The sequence below is a fragment of the Neolamprologus brichardi genome, chromosome 12 (assembly GCF_056152115.1).
Source record: "Neolamprologus brichardi isolate AB-2024 chromosome 12, ASM5615211v1, whole genome shotgun sequence".
NCBI classification, from domain to species: Eukaryota; Metazoa; Chordata; class Actinopteri; order Cichliformes; family Cichlidae; genus Neolamprologus; species Neolamprologus brichardi.
The window spans coordinates 21,182,426-21,208,605 of record NC_142115.1 but is presented as its reverse complement, the minus strand read 5'-3'; the positions used below and the strand labels follow the sequence as shown (position 1 = coordinate 21,208,605).

At 39.3% G+C, this 26,180-nt stretch overlaps 2 protein-coding genes across 5 annotated transcripts in view; one reads left to right on the top strand and one right to left on the bottom strand.

The window, feature by feature from the left end:
- Positions 1-795: 795 nt before the first annotated feature.
- Positions 796-6,737, bottom strand: rsrc2 (arginine/serine-rich coiled-coil 2). Of its 3 annotated transcripts, none has more exons than XM_006789695.3 (10): positions 6,602-6,737; positions 5,379-5,520; positions 5,011-5,051; positions 3,923-4,086; positions 3,601-3,732; positions 2,925-3,041; positions 2,130-2,215; positions 1,646-1,887; positions 1,429-1,518; positions 796-1,304 (listed from the first exon to the last, which is right to left on the bottom strand). In XM_006789695.3, the coding sequence occupies exons 1-10, from the start codon at positions 6,605-6,607 to the stop codon at positions 1,119-1,121; spliced, it is 1,206 nt and encodes a 401-aa protein (XP_006789758.1). In that variant the 5' UTR covers positions 6,608-6,737; the 3' UTR covers positions 796-1,118. The 3 variants fall into 3 exon arrangements, with proteins under 3 accessions (XP_006789758.1, XP_035763193.1, XP_035763194.1); XM_035907300.2 differs by having other exon boundaries at positions 1,646-1,884; XM_035907301.2 differs by having other exon boundaries at positions 1,646-1,881.
- Positions 6,738-7,190: 453 nt separating this feature from the next.
- kntc1 (kinetochore associated 1) overlaps positions 7,191-26,180 on the top strand; it is a 29,707-nt gene continuing 10,717 nt past the window's right edge. The window contains exons 1-50 of one of the 2 annotated variants that reach the window (XM_087849148.1): positions 7,191-7,515; positions 7,681-7,827; positions 7,938-8,058; positions 8,181-8,296; positions 8,479-8,554; positions 8,694-8,771; positions 8,866-8,900; positions 8,995-9,105; positions 9,865-9,958; positions 10,629-10,681; positions 10,772-10,884; positions 10,978-11,032; positions 11,123-11,221; positions 11,335-11,378; positions 11,466-11,528; positions 11,615-11,690; positions 12,128-12,253; positions 13,300-13,466; positions 13,574-13,685; positions 13,816-13,959; positions 14,048-14,104; positions 14,338-14,409; positions 14,533-14,652; positions 14,849-14,989; positions 15,079-15,174; positions 15,293-15,396; positions 16,631-16,733; positions 16,801-16,935; positions 17,042-17,161; positions 17,360-17,432; positions 17,624-17,691; positions 17,785-18,086; positions 18,192-18,364; positions 19,186-19,286; positions 20,311-20,455; positions 20,736-20,792; positions 20,887-21,050; positions 21,130-21,234; positions 21,338-21,466; positions 21,809-21,925; positions 23,242-23,351; positions 23,495-23,711; positions 23,843-23,932; positions 24,029-24,194; positions 24,813-24,871; positions 24,985-25,201; positions 25,284-25,357; positions 25,472-25,682; positions 25,772-25,884; positions 26,014-26,069. In XM_087849148.1, coding sequence (XP_087705274.1) covers positions 7,690-7,827; positions 7,938-8,058; positions 8,181-8,296; positions 8,479-8,554; positions 8,694-8,771; positions 8,866-8,900; positions 8,995-9,105; positions 9,865-9,958; positions 10,629-10,681; positions 10,772-10,884; positions 10,978-11,032; positions 11,123-11,221; positions 11,335-11,378; positions 11,466-11,528; positions 11,615-11,690; positions 12,128-12,253; positions 13,300-13,466; positions 13,574-13,685; positions 13,816-13,959; positions 14,048-14,104; positions 14,338-14,409; positions 14,533-14,652; positions 14,849-14,989; positions 15,079-15,174; positions 15,293-15,396; positions 16,631-16,733; positions 16,801-16,935; positions 17,042-17,161; positions 17,360-17,432; positions 17,624-17,691; positions 17,785-18,086; positions 18,192-18,364; positions 19,186-19,286; positions 20,311-20,455; positions 20,736-20,792; positions 20,887-21,050; positions 21,130-21,234; positions 21,338-21,466; positions 21,809-21,925; positions 23,242-23,351; positions 23,495-23,711; positions 23,843-23,932; positions 24,029-24,194; positions 24,813-24,871; positions 24,985-25,201; positions 25,284-25,357; positions 25,472-25,682; positions 25,772-25,884; positions 26,014-26,069 — 5,516 coding nt within the window. In that variant the 5' untranslated portion in view covers positions 7,191-7,515; positions 7,681-7,689. Of the gene's footprint in view, positions 7,516-7,680; positions 7,828-7,937; positions 8,059-8,180; positions 8,297-8,478; positions 8,555-8,693; positions 8,772-8,865; positions 8,901-8,994; positions 9,106-9,864; positions 9,959-10,628; positions 10,682-10,771; positions 10,885-10,977; positions 11,033-11,122; positions 11,222-11,334; positions 11,379-11,465; positions 11,529-11,614; positions 11,691-12,127; positions 12,254-13,299; positions 13,467-13,573; positions 13,686-13,815; positions 13,960-14,047; positions 14,105-14,337; positions 14,410-14,532; positions 14,653-14,845; positions 14,990-15,078; positions 15,175-15,292; positions 15,397-16,630; positions 16,734-16,800; positions 16,936-17,041; positions 17,162-17,359; positions 17,433-17,623; positions 17,692-17,784; positions 18,087-18,191; positions 18,365-19,185; positions 19,287-20,310; positions 20,456-20,735; positions 20,793-20,886; positions 21,051-21,129; positions 21,235-21,337; positions 21,467-21,808; positions 21,926-23,241; positions 23,352-23,494; positions 23,712-23,842; positions 23,933-24,028; positions 24,195-24,812; positions 24,872-24,984; positions 25,202-25,283; positions 25,358-25,471; positions 25,683-25,771; positions 25,885-26,013; positions 26,070-26,180 lie in introns of both variants that reach the window. The other variant, XM_087849147.1, reaches the window with a different exon arrangement.

The window sequence follows — 26,180 nt, the reverse complement described above, 5'->3', positions numbered from 1 at the left end:
CTGCTTTTAAAAAAAATAGTGGTTTATATTTTAAAACACTCACCAAAAGAAAAAAAAACTGATCTCGTGGAAATTCATATTAACTTGGTTTTATATATTTTTTCTCATTAATGCAGTTGTACTGTGTATTTTTCCAGCACATGTATTTGTTTCTGTTTTGTGTGCAGTCAGTCAGGTTGAGTTATTTTATTACTTAATTTACAGTCCCGCTTCCCATAGCAACATTTCTACGCAGTTTGTTATGCTTGGAGAGTTAAGTGGCTTCACAATAAAAAGACAATCCTCTGAAAATGCTTGGGTACAAGGCCTGGATTGAAAATGAGTGAAAAAGCAACCAGTGTCCAAAAAAATCTTTAAAAGACGTTGAGAAATCCTCGAGAGCTATAAGTGGCTCCTTGGAAGCAAAATATAAACAAATCAGGGTGGATTAAGACAGTAATAAATAGAAAACACTGGTTATTGTAAGTACTGTTACTTTCCCAGCATCCCCTTAATCTGAAGCATGTTATGACCCACCCATATTACATAAAATGAATTGCTGTGATGTGTTCTAAAACCTTTTTAAGACACAAAACTAGATTATTTAAAGAACATTTGAAACACATTTACTCTTCCCGGCTCATCTCTCTGCAGGACCATTCAGAAGACCGTGTGTATTACAACCCAGCCTCTAATACAGAAAATACACACTGTGTTTTATATAAGTCGTTTCTGCCAGTCAGGAGAAGACAAACTAAAGGATTCTGATTATGCTACTTTGACCTCAGACCTTTTGCTAAATTGATGTAAACAGTGTCCACTTGAACCACATATTCAGTTTATGTTCAAACAATCACATCAATATGAGTTGTTTTTTTAAAAAAGTTACATTATTCAAAACATATGTACTTTTATCCAGCATCAGCCCATCAAAATGATGCCTCCTCTTCCAGAGATGTACAGATTAATAAACACTGAGACAAACTCAGCAACTGGATATTTACAATGTTCCAATATGTGAGACCTTTGCCTTTAAATAAATTACATGTTCAGAGCAACATCCATGCAAGCTTGAGCGCTAGCAATGAATTGGGAGTCCTGTATGATCAGGAGAGTGGCGACGACAGCCAAGTTTGGCACTACATGGAATCCATCCCACGTGAGAACGAGGAGGAAAAGCCGAGGCCCATTCCTCTCTGAGTGTGCGTCTGAGAGCGAGCCATCTCATACTGAACATCGAGGTTCCTAAACATCTCCTCCTGCTTCTGAAGAGTCTTCATCCCATCATCGTTCAGTGGTTTGGCAGCTTCCACATCATCATCGCCCTGCAGAGGCAAAACATTCGGTTTAAATTTGACAAGTTGTAACAACAAAAAAAAAAGAAGAAAAAAAAAGTTGAAAGTTGTGGATTTGGTACAAAAAGCTGATAAAAATAACAGCTATACTTACTTTAATACCCATCAGTTTGCGAAATTTAACATTTTGGTCCTTGTTTCCAAAGTTAAGCTTCTCCCACAACTCGGCTGTTTGGGACTTCTCCTTAAAAAAGAAAAGAAAAAAAACCCCCAAAACAAACCCAAAAGAAAACATGATAAATATGGCATCTTTTCAAAAGTTAAAGAAGAAGAAAATAAATAAATAAATAAATAAATAAACCAGCTCTTACCCCATCCTTCTTTCCCTGCCATAGCATTTTCCTCTTCTTCTCCTGCTCTGCAAACTTCATGGGGTTTACAGCGGATGGGTTATAGTAGCTGGGAACAGCAATACCGGTCTCTGCCAGCGTCTTTGCTTGTAGGGCTGCCATCTGTGCTGCCATGGCGATCTGAGGTGTGACCTGCGTCCCAGAGGCCAGGAGAGCCGCGACGTTGAGGGCAGGGTTAGAGACAGCTGCTGCAGCAGCTGCTGCTGCCAGAAAAAAACCAAAACAAAAAGAAAAGAAAAAGAAAAAAAACAAAACACAGACCATCCTGATGAACTGAATCTTGACTCGTATGTATAATTGTAGGGTCTACCTTACAATATAAAGTGCCTTGAGGCGACTGTTGTTGTGATTTGGCACTATATAAATAAAATTGAATTAAAAAAAATCAAATTGAATTGATTCAGGCGCTAAAGTTTCTATTTTGTGCACAGTTAGCACTTCTCACCTGCTGCGATCTCCTGTTGTTGCTGCTGCTGTTTCTCAAACATTTCCTTCTCCTTCTGCTCCTGCAGTTTCTTTGCTCTCTCCAGCCTGGAAAGAAGAGTGGAGACCATTTTGGTTAAAATGAACAAAAGATCTCGACCTACACGTAAACCATAATGGTAAAAAAAAAAAACACCAGGACACTTTTCCAACTTAGAGCCATACTGTACACCACTAGGGGAGTGTTGATGCTACCAAAAAGGCCAGTGTGTTTAACCAGTGGCTCCATTTGCCTAACAAATAATAGATTCCCAGTTTAATCTCAGGAGGAGACACAATTGGCTTTGGGGTTGCATCAGGAACTTAAGGAGCTGGTCTCACTTAATGAATTTAAGACTATTTATAGATGTCTTGATGCGTTCTCAATCATCCAGGGAAGTAATCTCCAAAAAGTTGATTCTGTTCATCTGGACGTAGCGTTTTGTGGGAGAAACGTTTCGTCACTCATCCAAGTGACTTCTTCAGTCTCAGCTGACTGCAGGTTTCCCCAATCTTATAAACAGTACATTTGCATAATGACTGAAATGACTGAGAATTTGCATAATTAAGATTAAGGAAGTGACCTCCCAGCCCATTGCTCCTTCAGTGGACTGGTTTCAGTCATTATGCAAATGTACTGTACTGCGATATTAAACTTGCACCTGAGATTCAGTAACAAATGCCTTACTTATTGGGCTGGGCTTTAAATCTATTTTTTTAATTACAGGTTTAAAGCCAAACATCAAAGGTCTACATTTCCCGTCAGCCGTTCTCTTACCTTCTTGCTAGGGCCTCTTGAGCATCCATGGCTGTGTTTCGGCCTCGGAAGGCGGGTGGACTAGGAGTCCTGCTTCGGCTCTTCCTGCGCACCTTTTCAGTCCTTTTCTTATGCTCCCTGGAGATAAAAAACAAAACAAAAACAAAGTCAGGCAACTAACATACTCTTAACCCTTTAAGACCTAGCAAAGAACCAAGTCCGCCAGAGCTTATCTTTATATTTTTACATGCTGTAGAGCCATTTTTGGGAGCATTTCAAGTTGCTATACATCAATACAACCATTATAGCCCAAATTTTAATAATATGTATGCATTAAGTGCATAGTAACTACATAAATTGCAAAAAAGTGCAATAAACTACAAAAAAATTGAAAATCTTTTTTTTTTTTTTTAAATAAACATATTTCTACTTAGAGAAATTTAAGAGGTTTATCCCTCAAAACTGTAAATACAAAAAAGTGGCACAAAATAGTTTCCCACCACAGGAAATTTATTTTGAGTATCTTCATAGTTTTATTTTTTGAGATGCAGTTCCACAGGGATTTAAAAATAGTTACGCAAAACAGAGCGTGCCCGCTCCAACTGGTCTTAAAGGGTTAATGACATGTAAAATCTAAGACAAAAGTTCAAAAGCCCTTCATCGGCATAAGAAACGGCGCGATTTCAGCTGAGCCCACCTGCTCTTACTGCGACTTCTGCTATGGTGACGATGTTTGGTCCTTGAACCCGAGCGAGACCTGGCCTTCTTCTTCTTGTCCCGGCTGCGTGATCTTGATCGCCGCTTGTCCCTACTTCTGCTGTGATGCCGTCTGAAAGCAACATTAATGACATGAAATAAATGCAGGCATTTCTGTATTTCTTGGCACGTTTTTCTTCTCAAAGTTTGATAAATGACTCCGGTCATCCAGAAGCTACAGCCAGCAATTCTAAACAATTTGCATTTTTCTTTGTCATAAGTATGGAGACCTGCTGCAGTCTTACTTTACTGAGCAGACTGACCTCTCTCTGGAGTGTGACCTGGACAGGCTCCGGCCCTTTGAAGACTTCCTGTCCTTGCGCCTGGAACGTTCCTCTCCGTTCTCTGCCGAAAGTCTCTCTTGGTCTTGCGGCTCATCTGTTTTTCTGTGTGATTTTGATGGCTTCTCAGAGTCCCTCTTTCGTGCCTGTTTTAAGAAGAAGTTGTCTCTTTCAGGAAAATAGTGCAACAAAAAGAGTTAGTACCATGGCTTAGACCATAAGGTATGTAATAAAATTGACAAGCTGAATAAAACCTTGTCATTTCAAACCCACTTCCATAAAAATTACAGAATGTCATTCTTAGAGAAGTGTAAGTGTGGGCAAACAGGAACCAGCAAGTCGTCATTTTATTCAATAAGCTAGGAGGAGGAAACACTTTAAGGAGATTTTTTCCCCCCAATTTGATGACAAAAACTGAGCGCAAACCAAATTAGTTTGTGCCCGCTGAAGGGCTGATGTAGGTTCGGTCATCCAACTTACTCCTTACACCCACACATTTGATCGTGTTTGGATTCAATTTCAGTTTAATTAGATTAATTATGCCCATCCCCAGCTGCAAGAGATGCAACAGTTAATCCAACTTTCTACTCATAATGTGTGACAAAGAGGAGTTTGAATGGCAGATAGTTACCTGTCCCAGTAGTAGGCATATTATTTTGCTATGTCAGCAGGGTCTTCTGTTCAGTCTCTTCGTGCGTTAGCACGCTGAGTATGATTTATTGTAGAAATGTTATCATGTGATCTCCACACAGGATTTAACAAAAAATAAAAAGGAGAAAAACTAGTCTTCACCATTTACAATGGTTACAAACAATGACAGATCACCAAGGACAAAAGCTTCCTTTGAGAAATCAGAGCACAACGAGGGTAAAAAAAAAAAAAAAAAGACCCTTTCCACGTGAGCAAGGCCATCGCCATTTATTTCACTTCTTCTTAATTTTGGCTATTATAATTTGTTTAACCTAAGAAAACATACTCACCTTGACTTACAACTAACAAGGAATATAACTTAGGGTCCTTAAAATCACATCAAATGCGTTTCTAACTATAGAAACAAAAGTATTAATTACCTCTTTGCTCCTGCTGCGACTGCGTCTGTACTTTCTGTCACCTGTAAAAGCAGAGCATATTTCAGATTGAATTTGTTCGTCTGACAAGATGATCAAATATATGGCAAAGCCAGTGTGTAAAGTATTTTCTGCAGGTAGTAGACCAGATTTCACATGTGTGATTAACTCTTAGCAAATTTGGTAATGTTGAGGCTAAATTGCCCACCACTACTAGGTATCATCAGAAACTTTAGCTTATTGTTTTTGTTTTGTGCTGCCAATCTTTTTTTGTCTAGGTTACCTCTCAACTGGGAATGTAACACAATTTTGTATTATAGCTCGAACATACGTGACATTTTTTTTGTGCCATTTGTGAACTGAATACTAACGTTTTCGGTCCCTGGAGCGTGACCTTGACCGTGAATGGTGGTGTTTGGAGCTTCTGGGGGACTTTGATGACTCCATATGTCTTTTTCTGTGATGAACTGGGGAGCCAGATCTGGTCAAGTCGACAGAATCGTTGTCACTCACCTGAAACAAACATGCGAAATCACAACAGGAACTAATTAGTGAAGTTCTTTGGAGTCAAGTGAATTTTATACAGCTAAAGAACTATTATACTATAACTCATGGCCTATGAGCAAAACTGATCAGGGTTTTTGTTGAGTAGTAAAATGCATGTGGTTTTGGCTTTTCACTAAAGTAAAAAATAAAACAGTAGAACTGTAATACAATAAAAGCACTTGATTACATAGGTAACTACCCTCAAAAGCCTATTTGGAGCCATTAAAAACCCCTTAAAGTACAGCCCGGATTTTCTGTGATACTCAAAACATGCACAGGATGATCTGGACAGACAAATAGAGCTTCTGTCTAATGTATTAACGCCAATAAATACATTAGACATTGATTACGCATGTAAGCAACACCAGTGTGCATAAAGTTGCCTTAATTAACAAAGATTTCCCTGTTATTCTGAAAGTTTTCGATAATCAAAATATGTAGTCGCAGACATTAATGCAGTTGCAGTAAGGAGGGAATGTAAGGCTGTGTAGTCCACAGGCACAACTTTATTTTTATTTTATGCTTTTTATTTTAAGTATTGCTCAGCATTTATTATCATACCGTAGTACCTATTTAACATCCTTCAATACTGCAGTATTACACTAAATGTCACGATATAATGCCTTTTATTGTGTGGCTCACGTACACTAAAGCACAGCCGTTTTCAAAGTGCAGTCATTTCGGCAGATGAGACATACCATGGGTCACTGCAGTGTTAATTCATAGTTAGCCATATCAGTCATTTGTGCTACTGTGTTGCTGTTGTATTGGATTAAATGTGTGGATTCTAGTGACCACGTGAAATGAATAGCTAGAAACCAATCACGTAATCTACGGCAGCCAAATCGCTCCGTTTTCGTTCTTCATGCCTTCACCGCAGTGATGTTTGGAGTAATTTTATCGTTAGCTCGACCGCTAAGCTAACACACGCTAGGCGCCATCTTTAAGAGAAAAATATCATGAATACAACCGAAAACTTCCACTAAAATTACGAAGTGGCTATCAAACCCATGTCCGTACAACATTACAATAACACGACAATACTTACCGACATTATATTGAAGTATAATATTTGTGCCTAAATTCGATTTTCTTGTTGCCTTTGTGAACGAAGACGAAAAGGTAGAGAGGTAGCTTACTACTGAGGCCCTTTGACTAGCTCAGCTTATCTGATCTGGGTTGCCAGTTGTAGCCTCTTGACGCCCTGATTCAGGTAAATGCCAAACTTAAGAAACGAAATAATAATAATAATAATAATAATAATAATAATAATAATAATAATAATAATATACTTTGACTTAAATACAAAACAAATAGTATAATACTGTAAGACATAATTACTTTTATATAGTCATTGGTTATACACCCAGCAAACATTTATTACAAAAACATATAGTTGTATTCTTATAATCCTTTTTGTCTTATTCTTTTTTTAACTTGTTGCATTTATTTATTTTGTTGTTATGTTCTTAAAAAAATACACGTTTTTTGTAAAAATGTAAACATGGCAATATGAGTCCTAAAGTTTAAGCATTGCGTCAAATGCGGCCGTAAATCACCAAACCTGGCAACACAAAAGACTCGCCGGATATTCCTGCAATGCCCCGCCTCTACATTTGTTTGATTTTATCCTCGATTTAGCCTTTCAGGCGTCTCTTAATCTCAGGTCAAATGATCTTAAACATTTAAATGAGCCATATTGGATCATAGACACATTGCATTGAACATTTTATAATAGATTACTGAGTGTCGCGTGGGATGTTACTGCTAAATTTACAGCCACCTCTGGATTTTTACCTTTTACTGTAAGGACATTGCATCTGACAGGCAAAACTCTGGGAACAATCACCACAAACAACTCAATCCTAACAACCTACATCAACCCGCCAAATTCTAAAGCTAAATACGGTGGCGTTATGTCGGCTCTCTCTGCTATAACTGTTTAAGTATTACAGTAAACTGGTGAGTTGCTGTCGGTTATATCTCCTTAATAAAAAAGTCATTCCATTGTTTGCCTTATATTTTATTGTTATTTGTAAATCTCTGCTAAATAGCTAGCATTGGTATTATAACCTGATTAATGACAGCTAGCTGCTAGGCAAGTTAAGATATCCTTTCCTATATCAGCTCCTGAAAATGGCGCTGTGGAGCGAAGTTGAACTTCTGACCAACGAAGATACAAATACAGTCCGTTTCGATGGTGTGTCCCGGGAGGAAAACAGCAGTGGCCTGTATCAGGTGGACACGTTGGTCAAAGTCTCCAGTGCTAATGAGGTGACTGATGTAAATATTTACCACACACTCATGCCAAGGGGTTTGTGGCAAAGACTCCTGGGCCTGTATTAGTGTTTTAAGCATGGTTTAGTAAACCTGGGTTTTTACAGGTGCAGGCAGATCCCAATCTCACGTCCTCGAGCGGCTCAAACTGGAGTTTTATTGTTGCTGACAGGACAGTCATCCTGTTTGATCAGAGCTATCAGAGCATCCTCCTGCTTCTTAACTTTGGTAAGCATCATTTGTGTGGCTGCATAAAAATCTCTTTAAAAATCGTTTTGAGGCATCTGTAAAGTATAAATAAATATACATTTTTTTTAAAAAGTATAAATAAACAAAGGTTTTCTTTCCAGAAACTGATGTGGACGCCATTGACGTGTGCCTGAAGGGAAAGTTTCTGGTAGTTTGTGAAAGAAATGGAAACCTTCATTTGATCTACGTTCCGCAAAAGAGGATCCTCTTAACCCGGGTGTGTGTGGTTGTTTTCATCTTTAAGGCCTTAACTCTTATCCTATCTAATCGTATCTAGTCTTATGCATGTCTGAATAATAAAGCTAAAGTATACAGGACAGTAGCAGCAGTAAAAACTAAACCCTGGTGATGCATTTAGTGTTACATCATTAACATGTTATGTATCCTCTGAAATTGAAGGCTTTGGTTGAGAAACCAAATGGAGATAAGAAAACCTACTGCTATCTCATCATGGATGAAGACAAGGCATCCTCAGGTGATATGAGAACAGTGCCTTATGAGAAATTAACATGTCCTGGAAATATAAATGGATGTAGAAGCAGTGCTCTAGCTGCCATGTCAGGTTTATGTTTGCTTGTTTGTTTTTTTTCATGTTGTGTGTTTATTATTGGCAGGAATGTACCACATGTTCCTTCTCATTAAGGATGGTTTTTTCCACATTACAAACCTTTCCTTGGCAAAGATTGAGTCAGGTATAAAAACTTGTGTGCCCCACATCTGCTAAGTTTTTTGTTTTGTTTTGTTTTTTCAAAGCCATTGTTTGATCTCTGTCTTTTGTCGTTCCAGCTATTGAAAAAATGGATGTCGGAGCTCTAAAGGAGGTAAGTTAAGGTCAAAAACTCTTTTTATGCACAAGCAATATTGGGTTTTTTTCTTTCAGCAACGCAGAAATAGTCACACATTTCTCTGTTTCAGCTCCAGTCTTTGATCAAGATAGATTTTTACTCCACCAAGGATTACCATGAGGAGGGTTGTAGCACAGCAGTGATGTTCAGTCTGGGCCATGAAGTCCACCTGATGATTGGGGTCAGTGTCTATCAGTGTCAAGATTTATTAATTTGACTTCCAGCTACAATTCTGAGATTAGTGTTACATGATAAAGGAAGCATATTGAAAGAATTTTAAGAAATGATTGTAACACCTTGTGGTGTTTCGGATATGTTTTAGTCATTCTGTTCTGCTGTCTGTATTTCATTTTACTTTTGGTCTCATACCAGCAAAAGTTGCACTTTTTAATGGTAAATGACTCAAAAACTTTTCCAAATACTGCAAGTATAAAACCATTTTTAATGGCAAGTTTACAGTGGACATTTTATTAGGTACAACTTGCTAGGACTGGGTTAGACCCCTTTTGCTATCAGAGCTGCTTGAATTCTTTGCGGCATAGATTCAACAAGGTGCTGGAAACATTCCTCAGAGATCTGATCCATAGTGACATAATCACATCACACAGTTGCTGAAAATTTGTCAGCTGCATATCCATGATGTGACTCTCTACCGCATATCAAAGGTGCTCAATAGAACTGAGCTCTGGTGAATAGGAGGCCATGTGCCTACACTGAACTCATTGATCCTCATTTAGTAATATGTTCGTGGAAGTAGTGCTGCACAAAAAAACATTCACATATGCCATGACTGTGTATATGTCTTTAAATCAGAGTCATTCTAAATCAGCTGCCTCGTGCTCACAGTTTTGTCAGTGCATTTTAAATATTTGATAGTCCTCATATAACATAAAGCAAGCGTTTCATTATATCATGTACAACAATATTTTCATCTTGACAGGGGGATAAAGAAAATGTTTTGACTCACTGGAGGATGGACCCTCATCAAGCTAAGATGTGCTTTGCTCAGACCGTCGACAGGAACTTAATTCCGGGTAAGTGCTCTCAGTTCCCAAGTGTTGCATTACATTACGTTTTTTTTGGAAGTAGGGCTGCAACGATTCATTGAGTAACTAGAATAATTCGATTCTGAAAAAAATTCTAAACGCAACTTCTTTGCTTCGACGCTTCATTTAGCACACGGCTCTGTAGGCTGCTGTTGTAATAAATGATGTAAACCTGAACATTTCACCCACATTTGTGACTAAAAACAGACCTGCAAATAGAAACTTATTTCGGAGCAGCGTGTGAATAAAAAGTGACAACATTAAGTTCACACAGTCCCCAGTTTGAAACAGAAACACTGATAACACAGCAGCAGTGATGACGGGCCACCACAGTTTAATGTGGTGCCGGAGTCTGTTTATACACCGCGAAGAGCAAAGAGGCAGGGCTGTTACCAAGGTGGTGAGGCTCAGGTGGGGAGAAAGAAAACGTGTTTCTAGTATCCAAAACAGCAGCACTGTTCCCGTGAACAGCATTAAAAATCTTTACTGGGAAAAAGCGAGCAGGATTACTTCATCAACCTGATCAATAATCTCAGACATGAAGAAAAGCAAACTTTGCTCCATCCACTGCCGTTTGTTTCACAGAGAGAAATCCATGGTTATATAAACAAAATGTTAAGAAGTGATGATTTTAGGAGCTGTTTTTGTGTCTTTGCAGGTGTAAGGAAGATGGTGGTGGTGGATAACCTTTTGTACATCCTCGACACTGAGGTGAGATCCTGCTTTGTAAAACAGTTCGAACTTTTAGAGCAATCAGAATTTGAGTTTGAAATCTATCCTGGATTATTTCTTGTGTCTCAGGATGTTCTGAGTCTTTGGGATCTGCACTTTCTTGTCATGATTCACTGTTGGCCAGAACTCGCCGTTCATGACTTTCAGCTCACTGCAGAATGTGGCTCTGCCTCCATGGTGGCGTACGTATCACTGTTTTACAACGTACTGTAGCTGTAAACATGCACTGTTTGTTAAAACAGTTTTGAAAATGTTCATTCATGTGTGTATTACAGCCAAGATAAAGGCAGCATGAAGATGATCATGCTGACAAAGCAAGACAACAGTCAGGTAGAAGTACAAATTTGTTTTAAGAAGCTTTAACGGATGATTTCCCAGAGTTCTGCTCTGAACTCGTTATGTTGGGTTTGAATTTTTCAGATCAGCTCACTGCAAATACGATTCCTGCCCTCTATGACTGTTTGCTACTCTCTGGATGTTTCCTTTGTCTCCTGTCTCGTCCACACAAAAATAAACATGGTAAACGGTCAACACAAAGTAAAGCGTTGCATTAATTTTGCTACTGCAATTTCTGTCTGTTGAGATTTCTTCATGTTAAAGTTGGTTGCCTTTTTTTTTTTCTGTGATTCCAGGATGCATTTTATTTAGTCGAGGGGATTTGTGAGAACCCAGAGAGGTGGGCTATGTCTGAGTGAGTTTTATTGTGATGATCGGCCTTTGCTTACCGTTCCAACATTAAACTTTTTTCTTGCTCTTCAAATAGTCGAAGAGAGCCAGTCGCTTCTGTGGTTGTTCGATCCTTCACAGAGGCTTTACCTGAAAACAGGTACCTAATTTAATTCAAGTTTATGACATTATAGTCTATATGATGTTGATGTAATTTCACTTAATGTGACTACTCTTTATTTCTAGGCTGAGCAGGCTTCTTCACAAACACATGTTTGAAGAGGCTGAAAAGTTTGCCATCACATTTGAACTGGATTTAGAGGTAATTGAGTTTGTGTAACTACAAGCTTAGATTTGTGGTTTATAGATCATTATGAATTAAAAACAGATGTAATATTTTATGATGAAGGTGGGAAACGTTGCATGACTGCATAACAAATGATATGACAGGTGCTCTTCAATGCAGACCCTGATTAAGACTGAGTCTTCTATGTGCTGGTGTTTTTTGTGTTTGTTTGTTTGTTTTGCCAGTGTGTGCAGAGACTAAATTTAAACTATCACTTCAGCAGCAGGCATGATTGAAGATTGGTTTTGTCATTTTTAAGTGGTTATACTTGCACCACACAATATATTTAGCTGGATTTCTGAGGTTTTGGTTTTCTGTATCTATTATTGTCGCTTTAGATGAGCGGTGCTTCTTATAGTATTTTGTCATCCTAATCAGTGCTGTATACAACAAGCACTCCTGTTTTTGTTCAGCTTGTCTATAAGGTGAAGCTTGACTTTGTGCTGGAGCAGCTGGCCTCTGCATCAGTGGGCGGTTATGGAGAGGATGTGTGGTCTGAACTGGTCGAAGAAGCCAAGACAAACCTGATGAAGATTACAGTGAGTATTATAACAGTACTGTCATCACCCTGCCAGGTGATTGGGCAAGTTGCGTGGACACCCAAGTTTGTGAATGCAATATCCCCAGAATGAGGCGACGTAGGACTTTGAAAATGGAGGCTGAGGTGTAGCACTGGCAGCCACCAGCGTTTTATTTATTTATTCTTTTTAATCTGGTGTCAATTTACTGTTACAGAATATTCATATAACTACAGTGGGGGAAATAATTAGTATTTGATCCCCTGCTGAGTTTGTAAGTTTGAAAAAAAGACATTACATAAACATTATACATTGATTTTCATGTCATTGAGTGAAATAAGGATTTGATTCCCTACAGCCCAGCCAGAGTTCTGATTTCTTGTGTCAGTCAATTGATTTCAAAAACACTTGTTGTAAATGGAGAAAAAATATAAAGCTTTATATAAGCTCCATGGAAGGTTTTATCTCACGATGTGAGGAGAATCGCGAGAAATGTGATCAGTCTGCCCAAAACTACATGGGAGCAGCAGGAAGTGGTGTAATCAGATGAAACCAAACTAAAGCTCTTGGGCATGAACTTGAACCACCTTGTTTGAACAGAAATGCTGAGGGTGACCCAAAGTCAAGCACAGAGGTGGAAACAAAACATACCACCATTGCAGCAATTGAGTGGCTAAAGAAGAAGCACATTAAGGTCATTCAGTGGCCTAGCTAAATCTGTTGAGGGCACTGAAACAAGAAACCTAAAGGATTTAGAGAGTTTCTGTAAAGAGGAGCCAAAATCCCTAATTTTTGTGTGGAAGGCCTGGTGACCAACAACAAGAAACATCTTAACTGCTGTGCTTCCTAACAAGGGCTTATTTTGGTTAGAGATTAAATACATATTTCACTCAGTAACATGCAAATTAAAGTAATTTTTTATGTAATGTGTTTATCCCGGATGTTTGGTTGATATTTGTCTCTATCTATTAAATGAAACTATGATAAACATGAAAGAATGCTCATTTCTTGAGTAGTTATTGAGTAGCAACTGTTTATTTATATATATATCTTTTCACGTGGTCTAGGATGAGCAGTATGTGGTGGAATACTGCCTCAAGGCCCCATGGCCGACCTTTGAGACGGCAGAGAAGATGCTAAACCACGCCGCCACCCGATACTCCTCTTTACAGATCCAGGAGGCCTTGGCCAGACTGGCCACCTTCTGCAGCCTCCACAGTGTGGAAAAATTCAAGTAAAATCAATGTCTTAGTGTCCAATTCTGAATTATTTTGTTATACAGAGTTTGTTTGTTTAAGTACAATTTTGAGTGGTTTTAGTTGGTTACTTTACCATCCACAGTGGAATCGCCTGGATTGAGTTTCTGAACAGCACTGATGATCTCGGAGACATCCTGTGCCATCTAAGAGAAGGAGACATGAAGGGTGCACAGCTTCTTTGGCTCAGATATGAGGTCATTATTATATCACCACATTTATATGTGTAGAAACTTTTCATACATCATTAAATCCACCGGTTAAATAAAAAACAGTGGTTATTGTTTCGGGAATGGCGTTAAGGTGTGTTGTGATGTTTTGTGACAGGGTCAGATTGCAACCAAGTTCAGTGAGAGCAGCCTTGAAGCCATCCTCTGTGCCATCCCAGAGGACCTGCCCTCACAGGATCTCTGCCTGTGGTTCAAGACAGTTTTTGTTCCCTTTGTGAGGAGGGTGTTACCACAAGGACAGGTAGGATAAGGTCCTGCATTCCTAAATACTATTGTCTCTAACGTGTAGTGGTATGCTTAATAAAGACACTGCCTCCATGTCCCTACAGAGAATCCTGGCAAAGTGGCTCGAGCAGAAAGCAAGAAATCTGGAGTTAACAGAAAAGGTAAAGACAAAAGGATATTGATCTGAAATGATTAAATAAAACCAGGCTTCTGAAGTCATCCACAACTTTAGAGACCTCTAATTTAAATGAGTTCTTTTATGGACTTATTTGTATAAACTGGGAAAAGTATTTCAGCTTTATCTTATTATGTTGTTAAGTGGACACAGATATTTCCCTGTCTCAGAATAGGCCTTTGAGAAGTCTTGCACTAAATGCACATTATTTGTTTTCAGCGTGCTTGGCCTCAGAATGGGTTGGACCTGGCTGTGCTTGGACTGCCCTCTTTATGGACATGGATGAAATCTGTAGGTTTTTGTTTTGTTTTTAGGCTCTACCGGTTTCAATAAAATGCAGCTTAATTAATAAGATGTGTTTAATTTCCTGATAATTTTTTGATTGTTTTTTGTTTGTTTGTTTTGTTTTTTAAGGATAACAGTAATTGTGTAGAAGAGGTGGAAAACCTCAAATCCCTGGTGTCCAACCTACGTCAGCTGCTGGACCTACATCAGAAATACAACTGCTCACTTTCCCTTTCGGTCTTTGAAAAGGTTTGTCTTTTTTTAATATCTACCCTGTTGTAGGGGGTCGGTTGCTGTGTCTGGGTGTCTGGGTCAGCGGCAAGGAGTGGGGGCCCTGGTGGTCTGATCCCCAGCTTCTGAAGCTGGCTACTGGAGCATTATTTTTTGTAGAGGATGTGTTTTCTTGATGTTTACTGCTTTATCTTCTTTCACAATTTAAAAGAAGACTGTGTGGAGTGTGGCATTTTTCATGCTGGACAAAGTGGCGGCTCCGGAGCTAATCGCCGCCACAGTGGAAAACAGCATCAGGCCGTACACTGAAGAACACAAGATTCCTTTTGATGAGCTACTTCTGCAATACATCAAGGTAAAACTCAATTGTAACCTCATGCACATGAGGAGCTAGTTTATCAAATACGCAATGGTGTTTGTGTTTCTCCCCCTAATCTTCACTAGGATTTGCTGGAACGCTGCAGTTCTCAGACCACGACACTTTTCACTGAATGGGAAGCTAAAGCAGTGGCTGTGCTCGGCTGCATGACTGACACTGATGTAGGTGACTGTTACCGTTACGTGCTACACAACGAGACAATTAATGTGCACAAATATTTGAGTGAAAGATCAGCCTAGCAGCCAGTGGGAACTGTAAAATCATGGTGTTCTCTTCCAGCTGATGGTTGATGCCGTGCTGGAGATCATGCAGAAGGCTGTGGTACCGTGGAGTAATGTGGTTGAAAAACTGGTCCAGCAGTACCTAGAGATGGATGGACCAAAGTATGATTATATCATTGTCTCCTTCAAGTACCTTTAACCTCCTAAGACCTGAACTCTTTCATGGCATGCATTTTTAACTTTTCTTTGCTGTTTGTGCTGATTAGGACCTGATGAATATAAAAACAAAGAATTATCTTTTTACCTGATTTTGCTCTACAAGGGCCTGATATCCACATATGAGGACATTGGTTTTAAATTTCAATACAACACCGGCAGTATAATGTCCTCGTAAGTGGATATCAGGCCCTTGTAGAGTGTAATAAGGCGGCCCTTAGCGGCTGGAAACACAGTGAGATGGACCAAGGCAAGTGTAGTGGAATAAAGTATTTATTTTCTATACAGCTCTCCTTACAACAATCAATTTGTCGAGCTTCTTCACAGCACAAAAATCCACACTCTAATGACAACTGGCAGCCTTAAATATGTTCAGCTGTCACAGACCATTATTCCACTCTCAGGTAAGTTATTAAATCCCAACCTTCCACCACAGTATACAATATATCAATAAGAATAAATAAATACATTTCACATTTACATATTAATAAATATTTCACACTTTAATATTACACCAAACCCAATATTATAAAAACCCAGAAACCCAAGCACAAAAAGATTCACCACACTCTTTACCAATGGTCTCTCCCGGAACCTTTAAATGGTGTCTGGACCCCCGGGTAAACATTTGCCCAAACACCTTGAAGAGGACACAGGCAAGAAAGGTGAGTAATCATTATCTTACACTTATTTGCACCACTTTTATCCCTAGATTTAACACACACCTATTTGCATTAGTTTTCCTTACTGGTAAACCTTAATCACAATTTCAATCACCATTCTTTTCTCCTGACAGACAACCACCACATTCCTTGATGAGGAGCAGCTGTGCAGGATCTGAAATAAGGCTACCAACTGATTTTAAAATTCCCAATAAATAGTCAATAAATATTTAAACTTCTTGTGTGCAAATGTTTTACTGTGCAAATCCATGCTTAAAGTGCAATGCTAAATAAAGTGCTTGATAAGGTGCTTTTAATAAAGTGAAAGGTGTGCTCTAAAGTGCTATACAGATAATATAATATAAATAAATGTAGTAAGGGAGTCCTCTTCCTTACATAGAGCAAAATTTAGTATTGTGGTCTAGACAACCCAAAATGTGATGTCCATATATGTAGATACCAGGTCCTAGGAGGTTAATGTGAGACACGGAATAAAATCCCTTTTCTTTTTTTTAAAGACAGGAGCTGTTAAAGGAGAGCTACCGTCTGATGGAGATTAGGAAACTTCTCAGGGGATACGGCATCCGCAACTTCAACCTGTCTAACAGCACCCAAATTATGGTATGTACGGACTGCTCTATGTAATATGCAACTTATTATCTGTAAAATAACCTCAGTTTTTCCCCAGACGCTGATTAGATACATCCTCAAGCAAGACTTGCCAATGTCCTTGGAAGACTCGTTGACTTTAGCTGAGGCGTACAAACTGCCAACATCCCAGATAAATTACCTGTATGTCATCCACCTCATAGGCCAAGGCAAGGTATGTAAATCCTCACAGGAGGTTTTAATCGCATGTTACTGACTAATTTTGCTTTTCTGTGTTCCTGATATTTTTGTATGGGACTTTTTGTACTGTTTTTTTGCAGACTGAGGAAATCTTGACTCTCCTGAAGAAGCTGCCCTCTGCAGAGGCAGAGTGTGTGATTGAGCGTCTCACATCGTGGGCCAGGATGCAGCTGGAGGATAAAGAACACATATCTGATGAGGTACAGAAGGGAAGACGTCACCTTTGTGGAAGTTTTATGCTTATTTATTTTTAAGGTTCAATTAAAGTGTTGCATTTTAAAAGAATTTAAGTCATTCTAGCTAAACTTTCCTTTGTAAACATTAAATTTATTTTGCATTGGAGGTTGTTATGGTAACCATATGATCATTTGGTTTGAATTGAATTTCCTCTTTGATAGCACAAGAAACATCAGATGGTGATAGCTCAGGTGATGGTGGAAACTCTGAAATACCTGCATATAATCCAAAAACGTAAGTAATATATATGACTCGTTCCTCCAGCTCTTTGGCTGACTGAAGGAAGTTTCAGAAAAGTCTCTGTGGGCTAAAATTGTTTAAAACGATGTGACACTGGTTTTCTATTCGAGGCTTTTTGGAAAGATACGCAATAAATGTGCACCTGTTTATTCAAGAGTGAATCCGGGCCTCATGTTTCATTGCAGATGATGCTCTAAAAAGCGTAGAGTGTGAGAACAACCTCATCATGTTCAAGGCGATCGCCCACCTGCAGGTGAGCTTCATTTAACCAATGTTTTTCAGCATTACTAAATCTGTTATTTGACTTTGTTTTAAACTCCAGACTTTCTATCTTTCTCTTCTTAAGGAGGACTTTGATATTTTTTTCACTCCCTCCAACTATGAGGATCCAAACATTCGAAAACAGATCCAGGAACATCACATCACAGCGTACGAAAACACCCGTGGCCGCCGTTCATGTAAGGGGAAGGCCACAACAACTCCAGTTGTAGCTAACGATCCAGATGGCAAGACCAAGACGATCTCCACAGAAGCTGGTTTGCGCCGTCTGGGGAGGCAGCTGCAGCGCACCGAGCAGGAGCTGTGGTCTGATTTGGCCTTGAGGGCTCTGAAAGTTGGCAAAGTTGACAAGGCGCTCAAGATCCTGAGGTTTGCATGTAGAAACTGACAGAGCCAGCTTTTTTGTTTGGTGCATTATTTAAACATTTAAAACTTGCTTGTAGTCATATTTGCACTTTCTCTCTATGTTTTCAGTGAGCTGTATGAGCACCACTATAACAGCAGCACAGGGAAGGTTTTGTTTACTGCTGCCAAGATGTTATGCCATATGCTGGAGGCGGATGTCCCCATGGTGCTTCCTGATGGCATGGATTTGCCAGCAGTGATTCATGATCTGGCCTGTCAGGCTATCACCGTGTGTCATTCAGGTAAAGAACACATGCAAGCATCACAAATGTTCAACAGTATTTTACACAGGTGAAAGTTGCACTAAAATGACTCAGCCCTGGATTTATAGTTTTACTGTAAAATATATTTTGCCGTAAAAAGTGAATACATGCGTGATATAAAAGTTTGACAGGATATTTTTTTTACCCTAACTATCTTAAAACAAATAAAAAAGATATAGTTATTACTTATCTTTGTCTGGTCTTTTTAAAGCAGCTGCCTTTCCTCAGGCCAACAGAGTGAAAATATATTTGATAGAGATGTTTTTGGGTTTTTTTACCCTCAGCCAACAAAGGCTGGTGGGGTTTTGTGGTTACTCTGCTTCATTCTGGTTTATCACATTTAAAAATGTAGGTGTCTTTGTCACTTGCTCACCTACTCATCTAGCAAAGTAGCAGGTCCAACATGATATCATATGTGTATCTACTCGAGGCTGAGGGATACCACTACTTGTCAGTAGTCTTTTGTGTTTATGACTGGTACAGAGGTGGTGTTCATATTTAAAACCAAAGTGTTAAATTAGGTGTGAAATACTCTTAAAGCCAAAACCTCAGGCTTCAGCCTGCTCTGAATGCTAAATGACTCTGTAGGACATCATTGAGAGATGCACTTTTTAATATCTTCTGTTTGTGAGGGGCATCCAATCACAAAGTTAACTTAAAGGGAGAGTCAAGATGTAAAAAAAACATCTAGAAGGAATTTTTTCAGCTGGTCTAAGTGAGCATAACGTGTCTTATTCCCCTTACCTTTTCATATAATTTGCAAGTTTGCAAATTCTGAGGTTTATCTTGTATTGTTACAGATCTTCTCCTGGATTGTCTGGAGCTTTGCAAATGTACACGGTTTGCTATGGATGTCTATCATCAGTGTCAGTTATCAGACAACTATGGCTTCATCGTCAAGGTCAGTATCTTCCTACCTCTCATCCAGTGTAAATCACATAAACCAGTAGAACAAAGAAAACATTTCAGATGTTTAAACTGAAACATTTCACAACTTGATGAAAAACAATATTAGTTTGTTTTGAATTTGATGACAGCAACATGTCTCAAAAAGAGGAGGATGTAGCAAAAGGCTTAACAGCAACAGGCCAGTAAAAATAGTTTCTTAGGCAGAGATTGAGGTGCTATGGAATTGGCAGCTTGCATATCTGAAAAGGCACCATCAATGCTGGAAGGTATATACAGATTTTCAAATATCATGCTCCCATATGTAAGAGGGACTTACATATTTCAGTGAAACAATGCTAAACTGCATACTGGAGCTTTTACAACAGCATGGCTTGAAGGTGAAGTTGCAGGTGCAGAACTGGCTTCGCTGTAGTCCAGACATTTGAGCAGCTGAAAACATTTGGCATATCATGAAATAAAAAAAATACAACAAACCAGACTGCTGAGCAGCTAGAATCCTATATGAGACAAGAATGGGACAACATTCCTCCACAAGAAGTCCAGCTGGTCTCTTGAGATATCCGATGCTTATAGACTGTTTGGGGTGCTACACTGTGGTAAACATGGCCTTGTACAAAGTTATTTTGTATTACTGCCATCAAATTCAAAACGAGCTCATATTTTCCATGAAATTGTACTTTTTCTCAGTTTAAATATTTCATATGTTTTCTGTGTGATTTGAATGACATCTGGGTTTGTGAGATTTGAAGATCATTGCATTTGGGTTTTACTTATATTTTACTTAACCTTTTGGACATAGAATTGTATATTCTAGCCTCTTCATTTTTTTAATGATTTATTTGTTGGTAGACATCTAAATTATTATCATCACAAAATTCTAACTGTGAATCTCTTAAGCGGATGGTAAGAAATACTCCATGATTTTGATAAAAGTGCATTTATTTAATGCTTCTCTCTCACAAAGCTGCGGAGTGAAGCGAATGTTTTCATACTTTTTAAACTGTGCACCGTTCCAGGATTTGACACCGGAGGCAGAAAAAGACCCGCAGTCTCAGTGGAGTTTTCAAGATGTCTTTAATGAAGATTGCATTGTTCTGGACCCAGTGTCAGTGCTGCCTGTCCAGTATGAGATTACCAACTGCTTGCTGCCTATTTCTCAAGGTAAGAATTTCTCAGATTTATTTTCTCTTAAATGTTTTTTTTTTTAAGCTTGGCAACTTTTAGTGGTCTATGCCACTGATTGTAACTACTGATATTTATTTAATTTTGCGAACTGATTTGATCGTATTACTTTTATGTTGCATATTTCTCATGCTGCCTGTCATATAATGTCTATAGCCCTTTGGCCACCTTTGACTTTATCAAAAAATGCTTAAATATACTTGCCTTGTGTTATTTTTACCAGAAGTAGTCTTATTATAACTTATGACCTTTTTTCCAGATACCAGATTGTACTCCCTGGACTGTTCCTGTCTGTCACACTGCTCATTTGAAGATGGTAGATTTGAAATTAAAAAACTTCCTCTGCTTTCTATGTTTTCTTATCAAATTGCAGTTTTGTATGTTGACCTCATGTCTCATCATGCATGCAGGTTCAAACTACCTGCGGCCGCTCTTCGGTCCCCTGGCCAACATGTTACAGATGTTACAGGAGTGCAGTCAGCTGGAATTGGCCCTCAGAGTGCTGGTCAACGCGTACGGCAGCTGCCTGCAGCACGTCACCTCAAACGTCATGGATATAAAGCTGAGCCTACAGGTACAACTGCGATATTCACAGCGGTGCTTGTTGTGTTTCTCAAGACGTTATACTGAAAATGATTGTTATCTCCTCTCAGCTTTATGACGCACAAGAGCTTAAGAAGTACAACCTGTGCCTGAACGATCACAGGAAGACAACTACGTCTACTCTGAATGCTGTGGCTGTGCCACTGTTGAACAAGGTGAGTCAGCCAAGTCCACAAAACCACAAAAATTCTGTGGTAGATGAACAGCATTTTTGGTATATTTTAAATAGCCATCTATGTTTCTGTCTATTGGCTACAGGTGTTAAACTGGAGGGTGGTGGATTGTGATTTGGCTATTGGTCTCTGTACACTCCTCTCCAAAGCAGAGGTCTTCAAAATACTGTGGAAAGTTATTGACAACACCTGGCAAAACTATGACAAGATTTTGGTAAGCAATAAAATCTCTTCTTTTAAAAAAAAAATTAAATTAAAAAAAGATTGTTTTATTGTTTTTAGTAAGTGAAATTTAAGAGAAAGAAATGGGCAAAAACAGACTTTATTATTTCTGTGTATCAGTTAGTGAGTCCATAAATATCAGACTTTGTCATATCGTTTTGTTTTTTCCCTTTGACTACAGAAAAGATTCAGCTGAAGTTTGTTTAAAGAACCTGAGATCATAAACATTTGGGAATCAGTTATATCAAGCAGTTATCAATTTTGTAGAAAAAATGAAAAAAATAAAAATCGATGTTATATTCCAGAAATCCCTTACGGTGTTTTATTATTCCAGGCTGTGGCGAGGATTGGAGCAAATCTCTGTAGTTTATATAACGAGGCAGAAGAACAGAGGAGGTTTCTCTCTGTCATCACTGATGCTGAGTGGGGAATCAAGCTTGGCAAATTGGAGGTAATGAAGTATTTAAATCAGTCTGGTCTATTTAAATGCAATGCTCTAAAAAACATTAAAGGAACACTTAGAAAACACATCGGGTCTCAATGGGGAAAAATCATACTGATATCTACAGTGATATGGACTAGGTAATGTGTTACATATGAATGGATGCCGCTATGTTTGATCAATATTAATTCAAAGACAGCCCCAAAATCAAAGTCCATTTTGCAAAAATGTCATTGCAGCAACTCTGAATAGTACTCAGCAGTTTGTATGGCCCCCACGTGCTTGTGCCTCACCATATGAGGCTGAGCATTGTCATGCACCAGGAGTAACCCAGGACCCACTGCACCACGGGGCCATGGATTTTATCCTGATACCTAATGACAATCAGGATACCACTGCCTAGCCTGTAGAGGTCTCTGCTTCCTTCCATTGATTTGTCTCCGCAGGCATATCACTGACTCACCACCAAACTGGTCATGCTGAACGATGTTACATGCTCTCCTTACCCTCTCCAGACCCTTTCACTTCCCTCACATGTTCTGAGGGTGAACCCGTCTTTCATTTGTGAAAAGTGGTGGACCTGAATTCTGGTATTCATAGCTAATATCAATCAGGCTCTATGGTGCCAGGCAGTGAGCACAGCGCCCAGTAGAGAACATTGTGCACTCAGGCGAGTCCTATCAAGTCTGTTTCTGATTGTTGATCAAAGTCATTCACACCAGTGGCCTACTGGAGGTAATTTTGTAGCTCTGGCAGTGCTCAAACCTGCGTTTGGGTTAAAGACCTTCTATGGTCCTGTCCAGCTCTACTAGAGTAACTGTCTGTCTCCTGGAATCTCCTCCATGCTACTAAAACTGTTCTTGGAGACGGCAAACCTTCTGGCCATGGTACATATGCATGTGCCATCCACGAGGAGTTGGACTACCTGTGCACCCTCTGCAGAGTCCAGGTATTACCTCATGTTACCAGCAGTGACACTGACGCTAGCCAAATGCAAAACTAGGAACAAAAGAAAAACAGTCAGAAAAGACGAGGAGAGGAAAAATGTCAGTGATCTCCATCTGTAAGGCCATTCCTGTTATGGCGGTTGTCTTATTGTTGCCCTACTAGTGCACCTGTTGTTAATTTTAATAACACCAAAGCAGCTGAAACTACTTAACAACTCCCCCCCTACTAAACTGACCTAATGTACTCTGATTAAAAAGTGTTCTTTTAATTTTTTGAGCAGTGTAGGTCTATAATGATTTGTTTAATTTTTTGTGTATTTCATTCTCTCTCCCTGTTTTGTATCACTTCATATTTGTTATTGTGCGTCTCTCTCCCAGATATCAATCCAGCCAGTGTTCCGTCAGCGGTCAGAGATGAAGAGCACTCTGATCCCTGTTTTAGTGAAAAACAAGAGAATCACCCCAGACATTATCCTCCAGTACTGCAGGTCAGCTCCTCCTGTTGTCACTTTTGACCATCTAACATGTTGGGCGAATGTGTCTGGACTGTGTTTAAATGTCCACCCTGTTTTGGAGTGCATGTATGTGTCACGCTCAGCTATGCTAAAAGTAGTTTTTTCCCTTTCTGCAGCACCTACGATCTGGACCATGATAGCGTAATCAACCAGTACATTACCACCTTACTGCTGCTCCAGGAGGATGAGGAAGGTGCAGGTGATCCAGCTGTCGGTCAGGAGGAGGCGCAACCTCTGTCTCACACTGACACGCTGGATCGAGTCCTGCAGATCATCCCAATGTTACGCAACACCAGCAAGCTCACAGATAACCTCTGTGCTGCCATATTCAAGGTCTTTCTTATTAAAATATAGTATAGGCTAAAATTACCTGTTTTTAAGACTTTTAAACATTAAAAAAAAAATCTAATTCCAACCTACAAAAATCTGTTGAGCTGATCTGTAAAACGTTTCCTCTCATACAGCTCAGCCCATACAACTACGAGAGAATAGAAGTGGTGCTGAAGATCATACAGGCTGCAGATGAGAACGTGACCAGCCTCTCTGTTGGTCAGGTAAAAACCAAACACACTGGCATATTCAAGCCTATGTAGTTCACTGTGTTCAAAATGAAATGTTGGGACTTGAAACATTTGACTTTATACCCACAGGCGATGGGTCTCCTGCAGCATCTGAAGTCCTACACGAGAGTCTCTCCTCCCACAGACGTGGAGAACACACATCTACTCGAAACCGGTCTGCTGCCAAACCCCCTTTCCAGCAGCAGACTTCCCTTCCACCTGCTTATGCAGACCAAGCATTACTGGAAGATTATCTGTAAGTTAACCACTGTTACCTTTTCACACCTCAGTATTAATGCTCATAAACGTATCTTCATCACATCTGCAGTGGTAGAAGGTTGTTATAATGTAGGTGTTGTCTAAAAGGAAGTCATTTCAGCTATTCTCCTGAACTGTGAACATGTTTGCACACTGGCATCTATTACTTTTAAAATAATAATTATCATAGACAAGAAGCAAAAAGCTCCATTTGTGGTCAGTATTTACTTTTAAGGGTATTGTATTGTAAGTGGGCATCAATAACTTAAGCTTATTATATAATATTACAGTACAGTATATTTCTAACTAACTAGGTAGCTCATTCTCTCTAATCATAGTTTTAAAGACATTTTATTAAGGTTTGACCTTATTTGACCTGGAAGAACAGGCCAGAGGTCAAAAGTAAAACACACCAAAAATTTAAGAATTATAGTTCAAAGGCTTTGGTTGACTTAAGCCCATTTTTAATGGATTGTTAACATGACCCCACTCTACACCCCAACAAAGTTTTTATCATGGTTCATTAAAACCCTTTTGAGTCACAGACAGAAGTATACTGGTAGAGTTGATGAGATGGTTTAAAACTGATGAAGTTAAAATATTCTTCTTTGTTTAGGTCCTGAGCTCAGTGAGGAGACCTTCCCCACACTTCTGCTGATTAGCAAACTCATGAAGGTAAAGCCACACTAATCTAAACCACGGCCTTAGTCTGTTTAATCACAGAAAATATTCTTTTATTCATAAAATTAGGTAATTTAGGCTGTTAAAACCATCCTGTTGCTCCACAGGTGAGCCTTGACAAGCTCTACATGTCAGCAGCAAACCATGTCTTTGAGAAGAAAATGAAGCCGTTAATCTTAGAGCAAAGGAAAATGGGTCAGGGGCATTGTCAAAACAAGGAGACTTTCAAGGTGGCGAAGACTATGATGAAGTACATCAAATGTATCCAAAGCCCAGAGTGGGCTGCTGCCACGGCCCACAAGATAACCCAGGAGCTTCCGCCAGGTTTGAGCTGCACGTTTGACTCTACGCTGGACTGTGAGGGGTGTTTGTATAGATGCACTTAGCTGTTTCCTCTTCTCTACAGGCTATGAGAAGACACAGTCACTCAGGTTCTGTTTGGCACTTGGAGACACTTGGTTAAAGGATCCACACCTTGATGTCAGTCTTTGAATTTTTCACATTCTGAAATGTCTCAAATGCCCATCTAAAAAGTTTTTTATACATTAGTTGATGATATTTTTATTCCTCTCCTTCTCCTCTGATCTCACACAGGAGGCAGCACGGGCCAGAGGAGACACCTTTCTGTCCAAGCTGAAGCTACAGTTTCAGCGCTCAGCCACTGAGAATACTTTAATATCCAGTCAGCTGAACAGCCCAGAGCTGATGAAGCTGTCTGGGCTGCCAGGCAGGCTCATAATGGCCCTGTACGAGCACAGCAGTGTGGAACAGCGTTACAAAGAGTCAGGAGGTCAGACGTATCCAGGTGAGCACACTTGTCAACGCAGTAGTTAATGCTATTTTTTTAAGATCGCTTTTTTCCTAAATATATAACCAGGTCTCTCTATTTCTCAGATATACATGGTGCAGTTAAAGAAATAGCCACAGTCAATAATGTGGATCTTCTAAAAATTCGTACCATGTTGTTAGAAAAATGGATCTGCAAGACGGGCCCGGCTGTGGTCAAGGTTTGTCAGTCGTAGCTTTATCTTATCGCTCGGCCTTTTTATTGTTTTTCTTCCTGTTTTGTGTGTTATCCAATTTGCTGCTGTGTGTATAGTGCAACTAAACTTTTTTCTTTCTTCTTATTTAATTAGGATATTGGGTATAGTGACTGTGTCAGCAACATTGAGGAGGACCCAGACTTGATGAGGTAGCGCAGTCACTTTTTCCATTCTTACTACTTTTCTTTTTTCTTAATGATAATTCGTTAAAACAGGATAGTTTACCTTTGAGTTACAAAGGATGTTAGCAGTGACACTGC